Raw genomic sequence first — 13,727 nt, 5'->3', positions numbered from 1 at the left:
AGACCCATCTCACATGCAGAGACATAGATAGGCTCAAAATAAAGGCATGAAGGAAGATCTACCAAGCAAATGGAAAACAAAAAAAGGCAGGGTTTGCAATCCTAGTCTCTGATAAAACACACTTTAACCCAACAAAGATCAAAAGAGACAAAGAAGGCCATTACATAATGGTAAAGGGATCAATTCAACAGGAAGAGTTAACTACCTTAAATATATATGCATGCAATCAGGAGCACCCAGATTCATAAAGCAAGTCCTTAGAGACCTACAGAGACTTAGACTCCCACACAATAATATTGGGAGACTTTAACACCCCAATGACATTAGACAGATCAACGAGACAGAAAGTTAACAAGGATATCCAGGAATTGAACTCAGCTCTGCACCAAGCAGACCTAAAAGACATCTACAGAACTCTCCACCCCAAATCAACAGAATATACATTCTTCTCAGCACCACATCGCACTTATTCCAAAATTGACCACATAGTTGGAAGTAAAGCACTCCTCAGCAAATGTAAAAGAACAGAAATCATAACAAACTGTCTCTCAGACCACAGTGCACTCAAACTAGAACTCAGGATTAAGACACTCAATCAAAACCGCTCAACTACATGGAAACTGAACAACCTGCTCCTGAATGACTACTGGGAACATAACGAAATGAAGGCAGAAATGAAGATGTTATTTGAAACCAGTGAGAACAAAGACACAACATACCAGAATCTCTGGGACACATTTAAAGCAGTGTGTAGAGGGAAATTTATAGCACTAAATGCCCACAAGAGAAAGCAGGAAAGATCTAAAATTGACAGCCTAACGTCACAATTTTTAATTTAACTAGAGAAGCAAGGGCAAACACATTCAAAAGCTAGCAGAAGGCAAGAATTCACTAAGATCAGAGCAGAAGTGAAGGAGACAGAGACACTAAAATCCCCTCAAAAAATCAATGATCCAGGAGCTGGTTTTTGGAAAAGAGCAACAAAATTGATAGACCACTAGTAAGACTAATAAAGAAAAGAGAGAAGAATCAAATAGATGCAATAAAAAATGATAAAGGGGATATCAACCACCGATTCCACAGAAATACAAACTCCCATCAGAGAATACTATAAACACTTCTATGCAAATAAACTAGAAAATCTAGAAGAAATGGATAAATTCCTGGACACACACACCCTCCCAAATCTAAACCAGGAACAAGTTGAATCCCTTAATAGACAAATAACTGGCTCTGAAAGTGAGGCAATAATTAATAGCCTACCAACCAAAAAAAGTCCAGGACCAGGTGGATTCACAGCTGAATTCTACCAGAGGTACAAGGAGGAGCTGGTACCATTCCTTCAGAAACTATTCTAATCAATAGAAAAAGAGGGAATACATCCTAACTCATTTTATGGGGCCAACATCATCCTGATACCAAAGTCTGGAAAAGACACAACAAAAAAAGAGAATTTTAGACCAATATCCCTGATGAACACTGATGCAAAAATCCTCAATAAAATACTGGCAAACCGAATCCAGCAGCACATCAAAAAGCTTATCCACCATGATCAAGTGGGCTTCATCCCTAGGATGCAAGGCTGGTTCAACATATGCAAATCAATAAACGTAATAAAGCATATAAAGAGAACCAAAGACAAAAACCACATGATTATCTCAATAGATGCAGAAAAGGCCTTTGACAAAATTCAACAGGCCTTCATGCTAAAAATTCTGAATAAATTAGGTACTGATGGGACGTATCTCAAAATAATAAGAGCTATTTATGACAAACCCACAGCCAATATCATAATGAATGGGCAAAAGCTGGAAGCACTTCCTTTGAAAACTGGCACAAGACAGGGATGCCCTCTCTTAACACTCCTATTCAACATAGTGTTGGAAGTTCTGGCCAGGGCAATCAGGCAGGAGAAAGAAATAAAGGGTATTCAATTAGGAAAAGAGGAAATCAAATTGTCCCTGTTTGCAGATGACATGATTGTATATTTAGAAAACCCCATCATCTCAGCCCCAAAACTCCTTAAGCTGATAAGAAACTTCAGCAAAGTCTCAGGACACAAAATCCATGTTCAAAAATCACAAGCATTCTTATTCACCTGTAACAGACATACAGAGAGCCAAATCATGAGTGAACTCCCATACACAATTGCTTCAAAGCGAATAAAATGCCGAGGAATCCAACTTGCAATGGATGTGAAGAACCTCTTCAAGGAGAACTACAAACCACTGCTCAATGAAATAAAAGAGGACATAAACAAATGGAAGAACATCCACGCTTATGGATAGGAAGAATCAATATTGTGAAAATGGCCACACTGCCCAAGGTAATTTATAGATTCAATGCCATCCCCATCAAGCTACCAATGATTTTCTTCACAGAATTGGAAAAAACTGCTTTAAAGTTCATATGGAACCAAAAAAGAGCCCACATTGCCAAGACAATCCTAAGCCAAAAGAACAAAGTTGGAGGTATCACACTACCTGACTTCAAACACTACTACAAGGCTACAGTAACCAAAACAGCATGTACTGGTACCAAAACAGATATAGGCCAATGAAATAGAACAGAGGCCTCAGAAATAATACCACATATCTATAACCATCTGATCTTTGACAAACCTGAGAAAAACAAGAAATGGGGAAAGGATTCCTTATTAATAAATGGTGCTGGGAAAACTGGCTAGCCATATGTAGAAAGCTGAAACTGGATACCTTCCTTACACCTTATACTAAAATTAATTCAAGATGGATTAAAGACTTAAATATTAGACCCAAAACCATAAAAACCCTAGAAGAAAACCTAGGTAATACCATTCAGAACATAGGCACGGGCAAGGACTTCATGTCTGAAACACCAAAAGCAACGGCAACAAAAGCCAAAATTGACAAATGGGATCTAATTAAACTAAAGAGCTTCTGCACAACAACAACAACAACAACAACAACAAAACTACCATCAGAGTGAACAGGCAACCTACAGAATGGGAGAAAAATTTTCCAATCTACTCATCTGACAAAGTGCTAATATCCAGAATCTACAAAGAACTCAAATAAATTTACAAGAAAAAAACAACCCCATCAAAAAGTGGGTGAAGGATTGAACAGACACTTCTCAAAAGATGACATTTGTGCAGCCAACAGACACATGAAAAAATGCTCATCATCACTGGCCATCCGAGAAATGCAAATCAAAACCACAATGAGATACCATCTCACACCAGTTAGAATGGCGATCATTAAAAAGTCAGGAAACAACAGGTGCTGGAGAGGATGTGGAGAAATAGGAACGCTTTTATACTGTTGGTGGGACTGTAAACTAGTTCAACCATTGTGGAAGACAGTGTGGTGATTCCTCAAGGATCTAGAACTAGAAATACCATTGGACCCAGCCATCCCATTACTGGGTATATACCCAAAGGATTATAAATCACGCTGCTATAAAGACACATGCACACGTATGTTTATTGCAGCACTATTCACAATAGCAAGACTTGGAGCCAACCTAAATGTCCATCAATGATAGACTGGATTAAGAAAATGTGGCACATATATACACCATGGAATACTATGCAGCCATAAAAAACGATGAGTTAATGTCCTTTGTAGGGCTGGAAACCATTCTGAGCAAACTGTCTTAAGGACAGAAAACCAAACACTGCATGTTCTCACTCATAGGTGGGAACTGAACAATGAGAACACTTGGACACAGGAAGGGGAACATCACACACTGGGGCCTGTTGTGGGGTAGGGGGAAGGATAGCATTAGGAGACATACCTAATGTAAATGACGAGTTAATGGGTGCAGCACACCAACATGGCACATGTATACCTATGTAACAAACCTGCACATTGTGCACATGTACCCTAGAACTTAAAAGTATATATATAAAAAAAAAGAACAATAAAAAGACTATGGAAGTCAGTAAGCCAATAATAAATAAACTTATCAGTAAAATAAAAGATGTGCTGTGGTGCCTATTTTCCAAAGGAACGCAGATCACAATTTGGAACCAATATATCTTACTCACTGTTGTAATGAACAGCCACCATCAATTCAGCTCAGCTGGATGCTCTAAGTGAATACCAAGTGGAGTTTAGTGTATAATGTTTTAATTTCATATAGGATTGTATGAGTTAATAAATCATTTACTCATTGATTTGAGACTTGCATCCATCTATTTCAAGCTAAAGGAATATAAATTTTTGTTAAGGCTAGGTCTTATTCTATCCATATGTTTTAAAGGGATTACTAGACTTTATGGTGGCTAAAATTCAGTTTAAAACTTTGAAGCTCTGCTGCCAAATATATTAATTGATGTGTCCAATCACTGAAACTTTCATTTATGTGTTCTCAGTCCATCTATCTGTTTGTCTTCTTTTAAATCTAATTATCACATAGTGATAGATGTAATGAGGTCTTAGGCCTGCAGCTAGCCATTATAACATTTTGTGTTTTTCCACCATCACTTTTTACTTCCTGATTCTCTGAAAGAGCCTCAGCACTGAGGCAAACCTTTTCTTCTGTTTAAATGAATAAGAGGATATCCATGCAAATCAGTACAAATTGTCAGAATATTCAGAGGGCATGTGCATCTTGTAAAAGTTTAATTACTGATTAAAGTTATTTATTTTGCTTGCAATATAGAGGTCACTGAATAGTATATGATCTAAAATAGCTTTTCTGTATTCCTGCTTAGATTCAGTATCAATCCCTAATTTTAATTTCCATAGAAACATCACCAAGATTGTGTCTAATAACTCACTGTTTCCTTAAATCCTTACACTCACACATCTGCACAAGCTGTTCCTCTTCCTGGGGGCCCCTCTCTACCACCTTTCGCATTTTCTTCCCTTCTTACATAAGCCTGGATGCCTAACAAGCTCCTACTCATCTCTACAACTTTAAAAAAGTTAAAAGCAAGCAAAAAAGTTACCCGAGTCATGTAAGAGAAGAAGAACATAATGAAATCTCACCTGTAGCTTGTGCAAGTGGCATTCTGACCTGACGGAGTTATCGGCTGAAAAGTGATGCGTGGGGAAACTTGGGCTGATAGCACAAATCCCAAGGCAAGAATAATGAGTGCTACGGTGGTACCTTAAAAAAAAAAAAAAACAAAATTATATTAGAGAAGAGTTGACAATATTATTTTAAAGCAGACTGGGTTTGGTAAAAACAAAACCAAAAAACAAAGAAACAAACAAAATCCTCTGAAAAAAAGTACCGTGCTCTGTCTTCAATGGATTTAAAAAAACAATGCTCCCAATGCATAAACAAATTATCAGAACTATTCACTAGCACATTCATGGTGAGACATGATGAGAGTGAAATTCAAAGCAAATACATTTGCTAGCTAAAGAGTAAATTGGTAATGATTTCTTAAAAGGAACCACACACACCTAGGATTCCTGAAAATCTCAAAATCAATTAATGTGACAACATTATTGAGTGCCTAACATATTAGGAAGTATGAAAGACAACAGATTTCCATCAAGTGTCCCTTTTGGTGCCAAGAAAATTCTTCTAATGACATTCAATCACGTAAGACTTACATTGGTAAACCTTTTTAGTTTAACAAATGAGTTATTTCTAAAGCAGTTGAAAGAGCATGTTTTATTAAAATTGAGTAGCATTTTTTGAAGATTTTAAGGTACCAGAAATAATATATCACATGTATTATTTTTTCTTTCTTGTTGGTATTTGAAAGTGAAATATTTGTTTTGATGCTAACATATAGGAATGGTGATTAAGCATATTACTTAAAAGAATAATTTTTGTGTCCCTGATAGATATCCTAATTGTAAATAAGACATTTTTCAAGTTTCTGACTATTGTTTGAGCCACAGACATTGTGAGGATGAACAAAAAGGGTCATGGGAAGAATGGAGAAAGAAAATATGATGGAATACCATGCAGCTGTAAAAAAGAATGAGATATGTCCTCTGCAGCAACATGGATGGAGCTGGAGGCCATGATCCTTGGCAAACTAACACAGAAATAGAAAACCTAATACTGCATGTTCTTATTTAAAAGTGGGAGCTGCATGATAAAAACACATGGATACAATGAAGGGAACAACAGACACCAGGGGATTACTTGAGGGTAGAGGGTGGGAGAAAGGAGAAGATCAAAAAACAACTTATTAGGTATTGTGCTTATTTTCTGGGTGACAAAATAATCTGTACACCAGACCTCTGAGATATGTGTTCACTTATATAACGAGCCTGCACATGTACCCCTGAAATTAAAATTAAAGTTAAAAAAGAGAATATGGCTGTATTAGTTTGTATACTTTATTTGAATGAGAGAAAATAAGTTTAAAACATGGAATTTAGGAGGGCAGGTTAGTCATAGTTAAGGTTTCATTAGTTAAGCTTGGAGGGAATTTAAATTACGAACAAAAATATTATTCAAAATAGATTTTAAAAAGAACATTGAGAAGCACTGTGGAAGTACAACAGGGTACTATACAATAGTTGAGGTGTTTTTGTTTAAGACATAGTAGGTGTGTGAAGCCAGGCATTATGAGTGCAGAGGTGACCTTGGGATCAGATGGCTGTAGTTTTTAGCTAGCTTTGCTGTTTACTGACTCTGTGATCTTGGATAAGGGACACAACCTTACCACAATTCAATGTTGTCTTTTGTAAAATAGGGCTTAGTGAAAATACTCACCTTACGAACTTACAGTGAATTTTAAATGTTATAATGTATTTGAAAGATGTTTTAATGCTATGACATGTTAGCTATTATGCTATGATTATTATTACAAGCAGCAGCAGCAGCCACAGCAAACCTTCAAAATAACAGAACAAAGTTGAAGAATGGGGAGTATTAAAGAAAGGTCAGAAGTCTATTTCACAAAACCAGGCCAATAATGCAATAAAACTAAAATTACAGTTTGTTTAACTACTGTTGGCTTAAAATTCAAACCAGAACTAGGAACAGTTTGAGCCATTCCTTTTCTCAAAAGAATATCAAGCCCCAAATTGAAAAACAGAAAAGAGATGTAATAGGTCTGTTATGAAGATCATACCTCTCTCCTCAAACAAAACAACCCAACCATGAGATTTACTGTTAGTCTGTCCATCAAAAATTCTGAGTCCCTATTTGCCCAAATTACATCCATATCTTATTGCCATGTAACAGGTAAGATTTTTTTTTTAAATCAGGAAACTTTGATATATTAAGATGTGAAGGAAAGATGAGTCTCTTCTTTCATAACACTCATTAAATAACCTATCTCCATGAAAATGATAAACTCTAAGATGATATGCCTAGCACATACCCAGTAAAGTTCAATTCTGGTGCCTGGCATATAAAGATTGAAATAAATATTGGTTGAATGGATGGACCACAATACTATACATTTTTGCAATGTTGGCTATTTTTGAAAAAAAAAAAAAAAAACTGTTAAGACAATCCAATTAAAGTCATGAGGTTAGTATGGTATAACTATCCTAAATGAGAGTTCTGCAATATGGATAATATGACTCTACATCTATCTCTTAACAAGTCCAACCAACCTAAAAATTATGAGAAATAAACTATTGAAATAAACAATTCTGGATATACAAAATTCCTAAATAGGCAAAAGTTAACTCTTCTTATGCCAAATTTATTTTTATTTTGGCCCATTTTGGAGGAAAATATTTTAAAAGCCAGCATTACACTCTTACTTTTGTTATCACAGATAGTGATGGTTCTGAATCCTGGCTTCCTGTTGGAAGCAAATGCCTGGATGTACCCCAACCTCTGAATCAGTCTCCAGAATATCAGTACAAAATATCTGAGTTTTAAAGAGCTCCACAAGTGGTTATGATGCCAAGACAGGGCTAAAACCCCTATGACATGATAAGCTCCTTACAAGAAGGAAATGGTATCTTAAATGACTTTATTTATAAAATAAATTTTTAAGTAATCACTTAGTCCTATCATCTACTCATATACACTATTAAAGCATAAAATGATTTGAATTACCTTTTTCCTTATATTTAGTAAGTTACAGATGTTTTATCAATCATTTGCTAGTATTTAAAATCAATCTGGTTATCGTCAAGTTATTCATTATTACAACCTGGATTTGAGTCTAATACAAGAAGGCTTTGGATGAAAGAATTTTATCCGGTGTACCGTGTAGTTTTGGCATGTTCTTTATGTTTCAAGAGAAGAGTCTCTCTTAACCAAATACAGTGTTAGATTTTGAAATTTTGATATAATTTTGAAAATAAAAATATTCTCCACAGGAAGTGAAGAGTGCTGAATAAATAGCATTATTAAAAATATCTGATGTAATAATCAGTACCAGGTACAGTGTTTTGCTTATTAGTAAATACTGAGAGAAACGAAATAATTTCCCTTCCCATGACTCTACTAGAGCAGTAGTTCTCACACTTTGTGTGCGTAAGTATCACCTAGGGAACCTGTCTAAAGTGCACATATTTCAAGCCTTATTTTCAGAAATTCTAATTTAGTAGATCTGGGTTAAGGCCCAATAATCCATGTTTTAAAATAAGTGCCCTTGGCAATTGTGATGAAGACAGTCTGTGAGTGAAGTTTTCAGAAATATACACTACCAAAACATGAGGGGGAAAAACAGAACCTTTCTGGCTTTCTGATTCATTACCAATAAAGCTACATAAATATAAATATTCCAATATTAAAAGAATCAAGAAGTTGTCACTAAATTTGTAATATTTACCAGAAAAGTCCCGTTCTCTGAACAAACTTTGAAATTACAAAAAGATGGCTGGGTGCGGTGGCTCACGCCTATAATCCCAACACTTTAGGAGGCAGAGGCGGGTGGATCACGAGGTCAGGAGATCGAGACCATCCTGGCTAACACGGTGAAACCCTGTCTCTACTAAAAATACAAAAAATTAGCCGGGTGTGGTGGCGGGTGCCTGTAGTCCCATCTACCGGAAGGCTGAGGCAGGAGAATGGTGTGAACCCAGAAGGCGGAGCTTGCCGTGAGCCGAGATCACGCCACTTCACTCCAGTCTGGGCAACAGAGGGAGACTCAGTCCCCCCCCCACAAAAAAAAAAAAAAAAAAAAAATACAGAAGTCAGACCACCAAAAATGTCCTACATTTAAAATTACTCATGGACTACATATTTTGTATTTCTTTGTATAAAGAGTTCCTTTGCCCAGGCTTACATAGTTTTTATTTGTAGTCATCTTAAAAGAATGAATATCTAACAAAAAACCATCTTGATATAACATTTTTCACTATTCTTAGTCCAATATAATAAAATAAATGATAATAAAAACACAAAATAGGGAACAATATTGAATCAAAGGTTAAACATTCTAGGCTATAGTCAATTTAAGAAATTTAACATAGAACGGTATGTTAATACTTAGTACCATTAAAATATCAAGTATATACCTACATATAAATGAATAAAACAAAAACATACAGAAATAAAAATACAACTAACATAGAATCAATCAGTATAGGAATGTGAAAGAAAAATCTATTGTGAGTGAGGGTCACACTGGAGTAATAGTAATATGTTACAAGGTTGTTAAGTGGTACATCTTGTTCTGAAGGTGTAAAGGTCCATTGGTCATTATCTTATAGTAGGATCTATCTAATCACTGAAACTCAAGAACCACATGAATGGCACCAATTACTGTGTGTACAGGTAAAAGAGGAGACCGGCGAGGCTTGTGACAAGAAACCAGGACTTCTACCTCTCAAACCATTGTAATATCCACTGTATCACTTTAATTGGCCACATAATAAGGAAATCAAATAGACTGTCTCTCTCAAGCTGGAGAAATCACTGTACAGTGTTTGTAGTGGACAGAACTGAGGCCTTGGTGGGTTTCAGCTGCAAAGAGAACGAGGCAGGAAAGAAAAGTGCCTATAGGTTGCTCATGAGAAGGAGACCCTGAAATCCCTTGGTGCTTCCCAAGGAATTGTCTTAATACTTCTTCTTAACAGTAAGGGATGGGCTCTGGGAATCCTTGGGCAGAAGACTTACACTGAGAGGGGAACACGACACAGGCCAGAAGAGTTCAGGAAGGTTCCTAGACTATGATGATGGAGGCTGCTTTTGTAGTAAGGTTTGAACAACAAAGGCTCACTCTTTGGTAACAATAATGCTGTGACAGCTAAAATGCTCTGAGCCCTTTACTCTCTGTATCAGGTAGTATTTGAAATCCTATACATCTGTAAATGTGTTAAATCCTCATTACATCTCTGTGAAGTAGGGATGATAATTAATCCCCATTCACACATAAGGAAAGAGAACCTTGCCCAAAGTCACGCTATTCAAATCCAAACAGTCTGGGGCTCTACATCGATAAGGGCTCAAAAATCCTAGAGAACTAATAAGAAAGTGTTTTATTGGAATACCAAATGAAGGAACACAGGTTGCTAGAAATAATGTTTAGTCAGTTTTCCCCAGATCTCAAAGGCCAACTCCCAAATTGAAGCAGCAATTAAGTTCTATTTAAAAAATAGACTTCTTGAGGTAGTAATATACTGGAGTTCTACTTAAAAAGAAGGGTGTCATCCATTAAAAATATTTAAAAGCAGCTATTATCTCTTCTTAGAGTTCATCTCAAAATCAAGGGTCAGCAAATCCAATTTCCAGCCCACTGTGGGAATTTATTTTTAACACTTCACTGCCTGATGGTAATCTATCCTTTTGTTGAGAGTTTACTATCCTAACGAGACACCCCACTTCATTGCTGGATAGCTCTGATTATTGGGAATATTTTTCTTGTATTAAGTAAAAATCTGTGTCCTCATAACATCTACTGTCTGCTAAAATAAGATACCTGGTAGGCTTCTGTCTTTAGTATGTTCTCTAGGCTAAATACCTCTGGTTTCTTCAACAGGTTTACAAACATGGTTTTGAAACCCTTACTTGTCCCTCACTTTTATTCATTTACCTACTGTCTTAGTTCAGTATGTATCCTGGCTGTAGGCAATCACCTTTGTCCCTTAATCAGACAATCTCTCACCTTTCCCTCAAGCACTGATACTGCAGTTCAGCACACATTGTTGGATTCAAGGGCTCCCACTGCTTAGGCAAGAAAAGAAGGTGAAAACATTCTACTCTTCCTTCTGGAATGAGGGCCAGGAGAGGGTAAGTATTTCTGATTAACTGAGTTTGGAACTTAGAATGTATTTTCTCATCAAATCTGGGATGAGCGCCTGAAATAGTTCTATTAGATCAATGTTTTAGATATAATTTGATTAAAACAGAATTTAGTTAATACTGCCCTGGAAACTATATTTTAATGGAAAAATATATTCTCATTCCAAATAAACTTATAAAGGAGTTATCAGAGTGCAGCTAATTGTACATAGGAATGTACTTGTATATTTGAAAAAATTAGAAAATTATATCATGCAACCATGTAAAAACAACGTTAAAGATGTGGGTCTCATTCTATCAGTGAAACAGTCCTTGTGTTACAGTGAAATAATAAATAAAATGGGCAGAATTTAAACAGAAAAGTTACTGGAGAATTTAAAAAAAAAAAAAAAAAGGTTTGCTTTATTTCGCTATCATAGAAAATACATTTAACCAACCAGAATTTACCCTGGAACTTAGGCTTGTTTCAAACACAGAAAGAGTCTGTCCCTGCTTTGTGAAGAAATTCCATGGTTCTAATACTCTCCTGCTGAAAGATCTTTGAAATAAAAAATGCTCCAAATTTAATTCCATTGTATTCCAAATTTAAAAATATATCATATGTTAAAAAGTGAGTTTCTGAATCCAAAGTTTTAGTTTTTCAAAAAAGTATAGAACAGAAAACAATTTTTTTTTCACTTTTGTACTTTTGAGTGGAACTCAACAGAAAAATGTTACTCTCAGTAGATCAAAATTATTCTTGCAGTTTGTTTCTACTCACATTCTAGTTTCTAGTCACGTAGTGTAAGAGTTGTTAAAAGCTATTGTTTTTTTCTTTTTTGGTCTAGAAGGACTCTAATTATTTTGTTGTTTGGCTGAGAAATCAATATTAGAAGTGGTGTAAGTATTGTATTTTTGAAGGTTAAACGTGAAGTTATTAGGAAATAAAGTTTATAATTGAATTCTTCATCCAGGCACCTACCTGCTAAACTACCAAAGGTAAGCTTTCTGCGGCCCACTTTCTCAACGAGCCAGACTCCCGCAAGTGTGAAAATGAAATTTGTGAAGGCTGTAACTGAAGCCAGCCATATTGCAAGTCTATCATCTTCAACACCAGACATCTGCAGAATGGTTGCACTGTAGTACCTGCAAAGCAATGAATAAAACAATTGCTATTGATACCCAAATAGCAATAAAACAATTGCTATTGATACCCAAAGAAACAGGGTTATTCTGATAGAAAATGATGTATTCGACTTAAAAAAATAATATGGATAGCTACCGTAATAACATCAAATTAACATGGGAATTAATGTAAGCTGTTGAAAAGATCACAATATAAAGACTATGTTCAAATAAATTTATTTTGGAGTTTGGATAATCAAGAAGAGGCACCTGAGCAAGTAGAAAAGGTTGAAGACTTCCAAAGTGATGCACATCCCACAAGTAGGGACAGTGGCAGCTGGTGGTTTCACTAAAACTATCATAAACTCCAAGTCCATGGAATGAATCAGAAGTCATCATACACTGTGAATTAATGTCCTTAAAAGGCTGCCATAAGAGAATGTAATACAATGGTAAAAATCTGGGACAAGTGAAGGAACTCCTCAAAAAAGACACAATGAGTAAGATAGTGTCAGAATGTATTTGGCATTGTGTAAAAAGATGAGAAACTGGCATGAGGTCCATGAGAATCATTTATGTTTCCTGAAAAAGGGTACTCTGGTGAGCTAAAGTCTCTAGTATGATTAGGCTCTGTAGACTCATTTCATGCTAAGTGAACTCACTGGAGACTGGCTTTAAAAAGATAATGCCAGTTTGTTGATGCACAATGGAAGATATGTCTTGCACATTTAAGGATGACAGCTTTCTCACAAGACACTTCTTTTCTGGTGGAAACATTAATAGCTAAACCAGCTGATTACTTTAAAGTTAACCTGAAAACAAAGAAAGCAAAGTACTGCTGGTGAGCCACTGATGAAACGTGATAGAATTCAAACCTTAAAGACACATTCTGAACCATGGCTTTGTCCAGTTTTTCAAGCCATTCTAAAACAAGTTAGCTTTACTCAAATCAGACAGTAGTCATCCAAGCAATATGTTAAATCAGCCTGGATATTTCCCTAGTTAAAAATCTACAGTTTCTGAATATTTATCAATACCTTTATAATATTTCAAAAATCAAATCTGTTTTTAATATGTTTAAGTCTCATTGATTAATCAATGGCTTCTGTCTACTATTTTTTAAACTAATGATGATGGCTCTTATGCAAAATTTTAATACCAACATGGACTCATTCATCTTGGAAAAAAGTGTTTTCTTTTTTTAAATTAATAAATCAAACCTATAAATTAACTATGCAGCATGAAGGATGTGTTTTACTGATCACACTAAAAAGCATGCCAACCATTTTAAGACTGAATTCTGACAGCTGTTGCAAAAAGAGAAATTCCCAGTGGAATTATTCCCATCATCATGAAAACTGTGAATGTTTTGCAGTCAGAGTGTAAAGTGATGATAAAAATTATGAAAACAATTCATTCCATTTGTGTAGTGTTTTATAGTTTCCAAGTTCTACCATATACATTTTCATAAAGACCTGTATGGCAATGTCAAACCTTACATGTAATCACTA

The 13,727-nt window shown here is 35.6% G+C and overlaps 1 protein-coding gene across 1 annotated transcript in view; it reads right to left on the bottom strand.

The window, feature by feature from the left end:
• Positions 1 to 13,727, bottom strand: part of SLC2A13 (solute carrier family 2 member 13) — a 400,273-nt gene that overhangs the window by 127,543 nt on the left and 259,003 nt on the right. The window contains exons 5-6 of the mRNA XM_010366135.2: positions 12,074 to 12,237; positions 4,977 to 5,097 (exon numbers count right to left, since the gene is read on the bottom strand). Coding sequence (XP_010364437.1) covers positions 4,977 to 5,097; positions 12,074 to 12,237 — 285 coding nt within the window. The remainder of the gene's footprint in view (positions 1 to 4,976; positions 5,098 to 12,073; positions 12,238 to 13,727) is intronic.

Source organism: Rhinopithecus roxellana, chromosome 10, assembly GCF_007565055.1.
Source record: "Rhinopithecus roxellana isolate Shanxi Qingling chromosome 10, ASM756505v1, whole genome shotgun sequence".
Classification (NCBI taxonomy): domain Eukaryota; kingdom Metazoa; phylum Chordata; class Mammalia; order Primates; family Cercopithecidae; genus Rhinopithecus; species Rhinopithecus roxellana.
The sequence above is the reverse complement of the archived record's forward strand: the minus strand, read 5'-3'. Positions and strand labels throughout refer to the sequence as shown.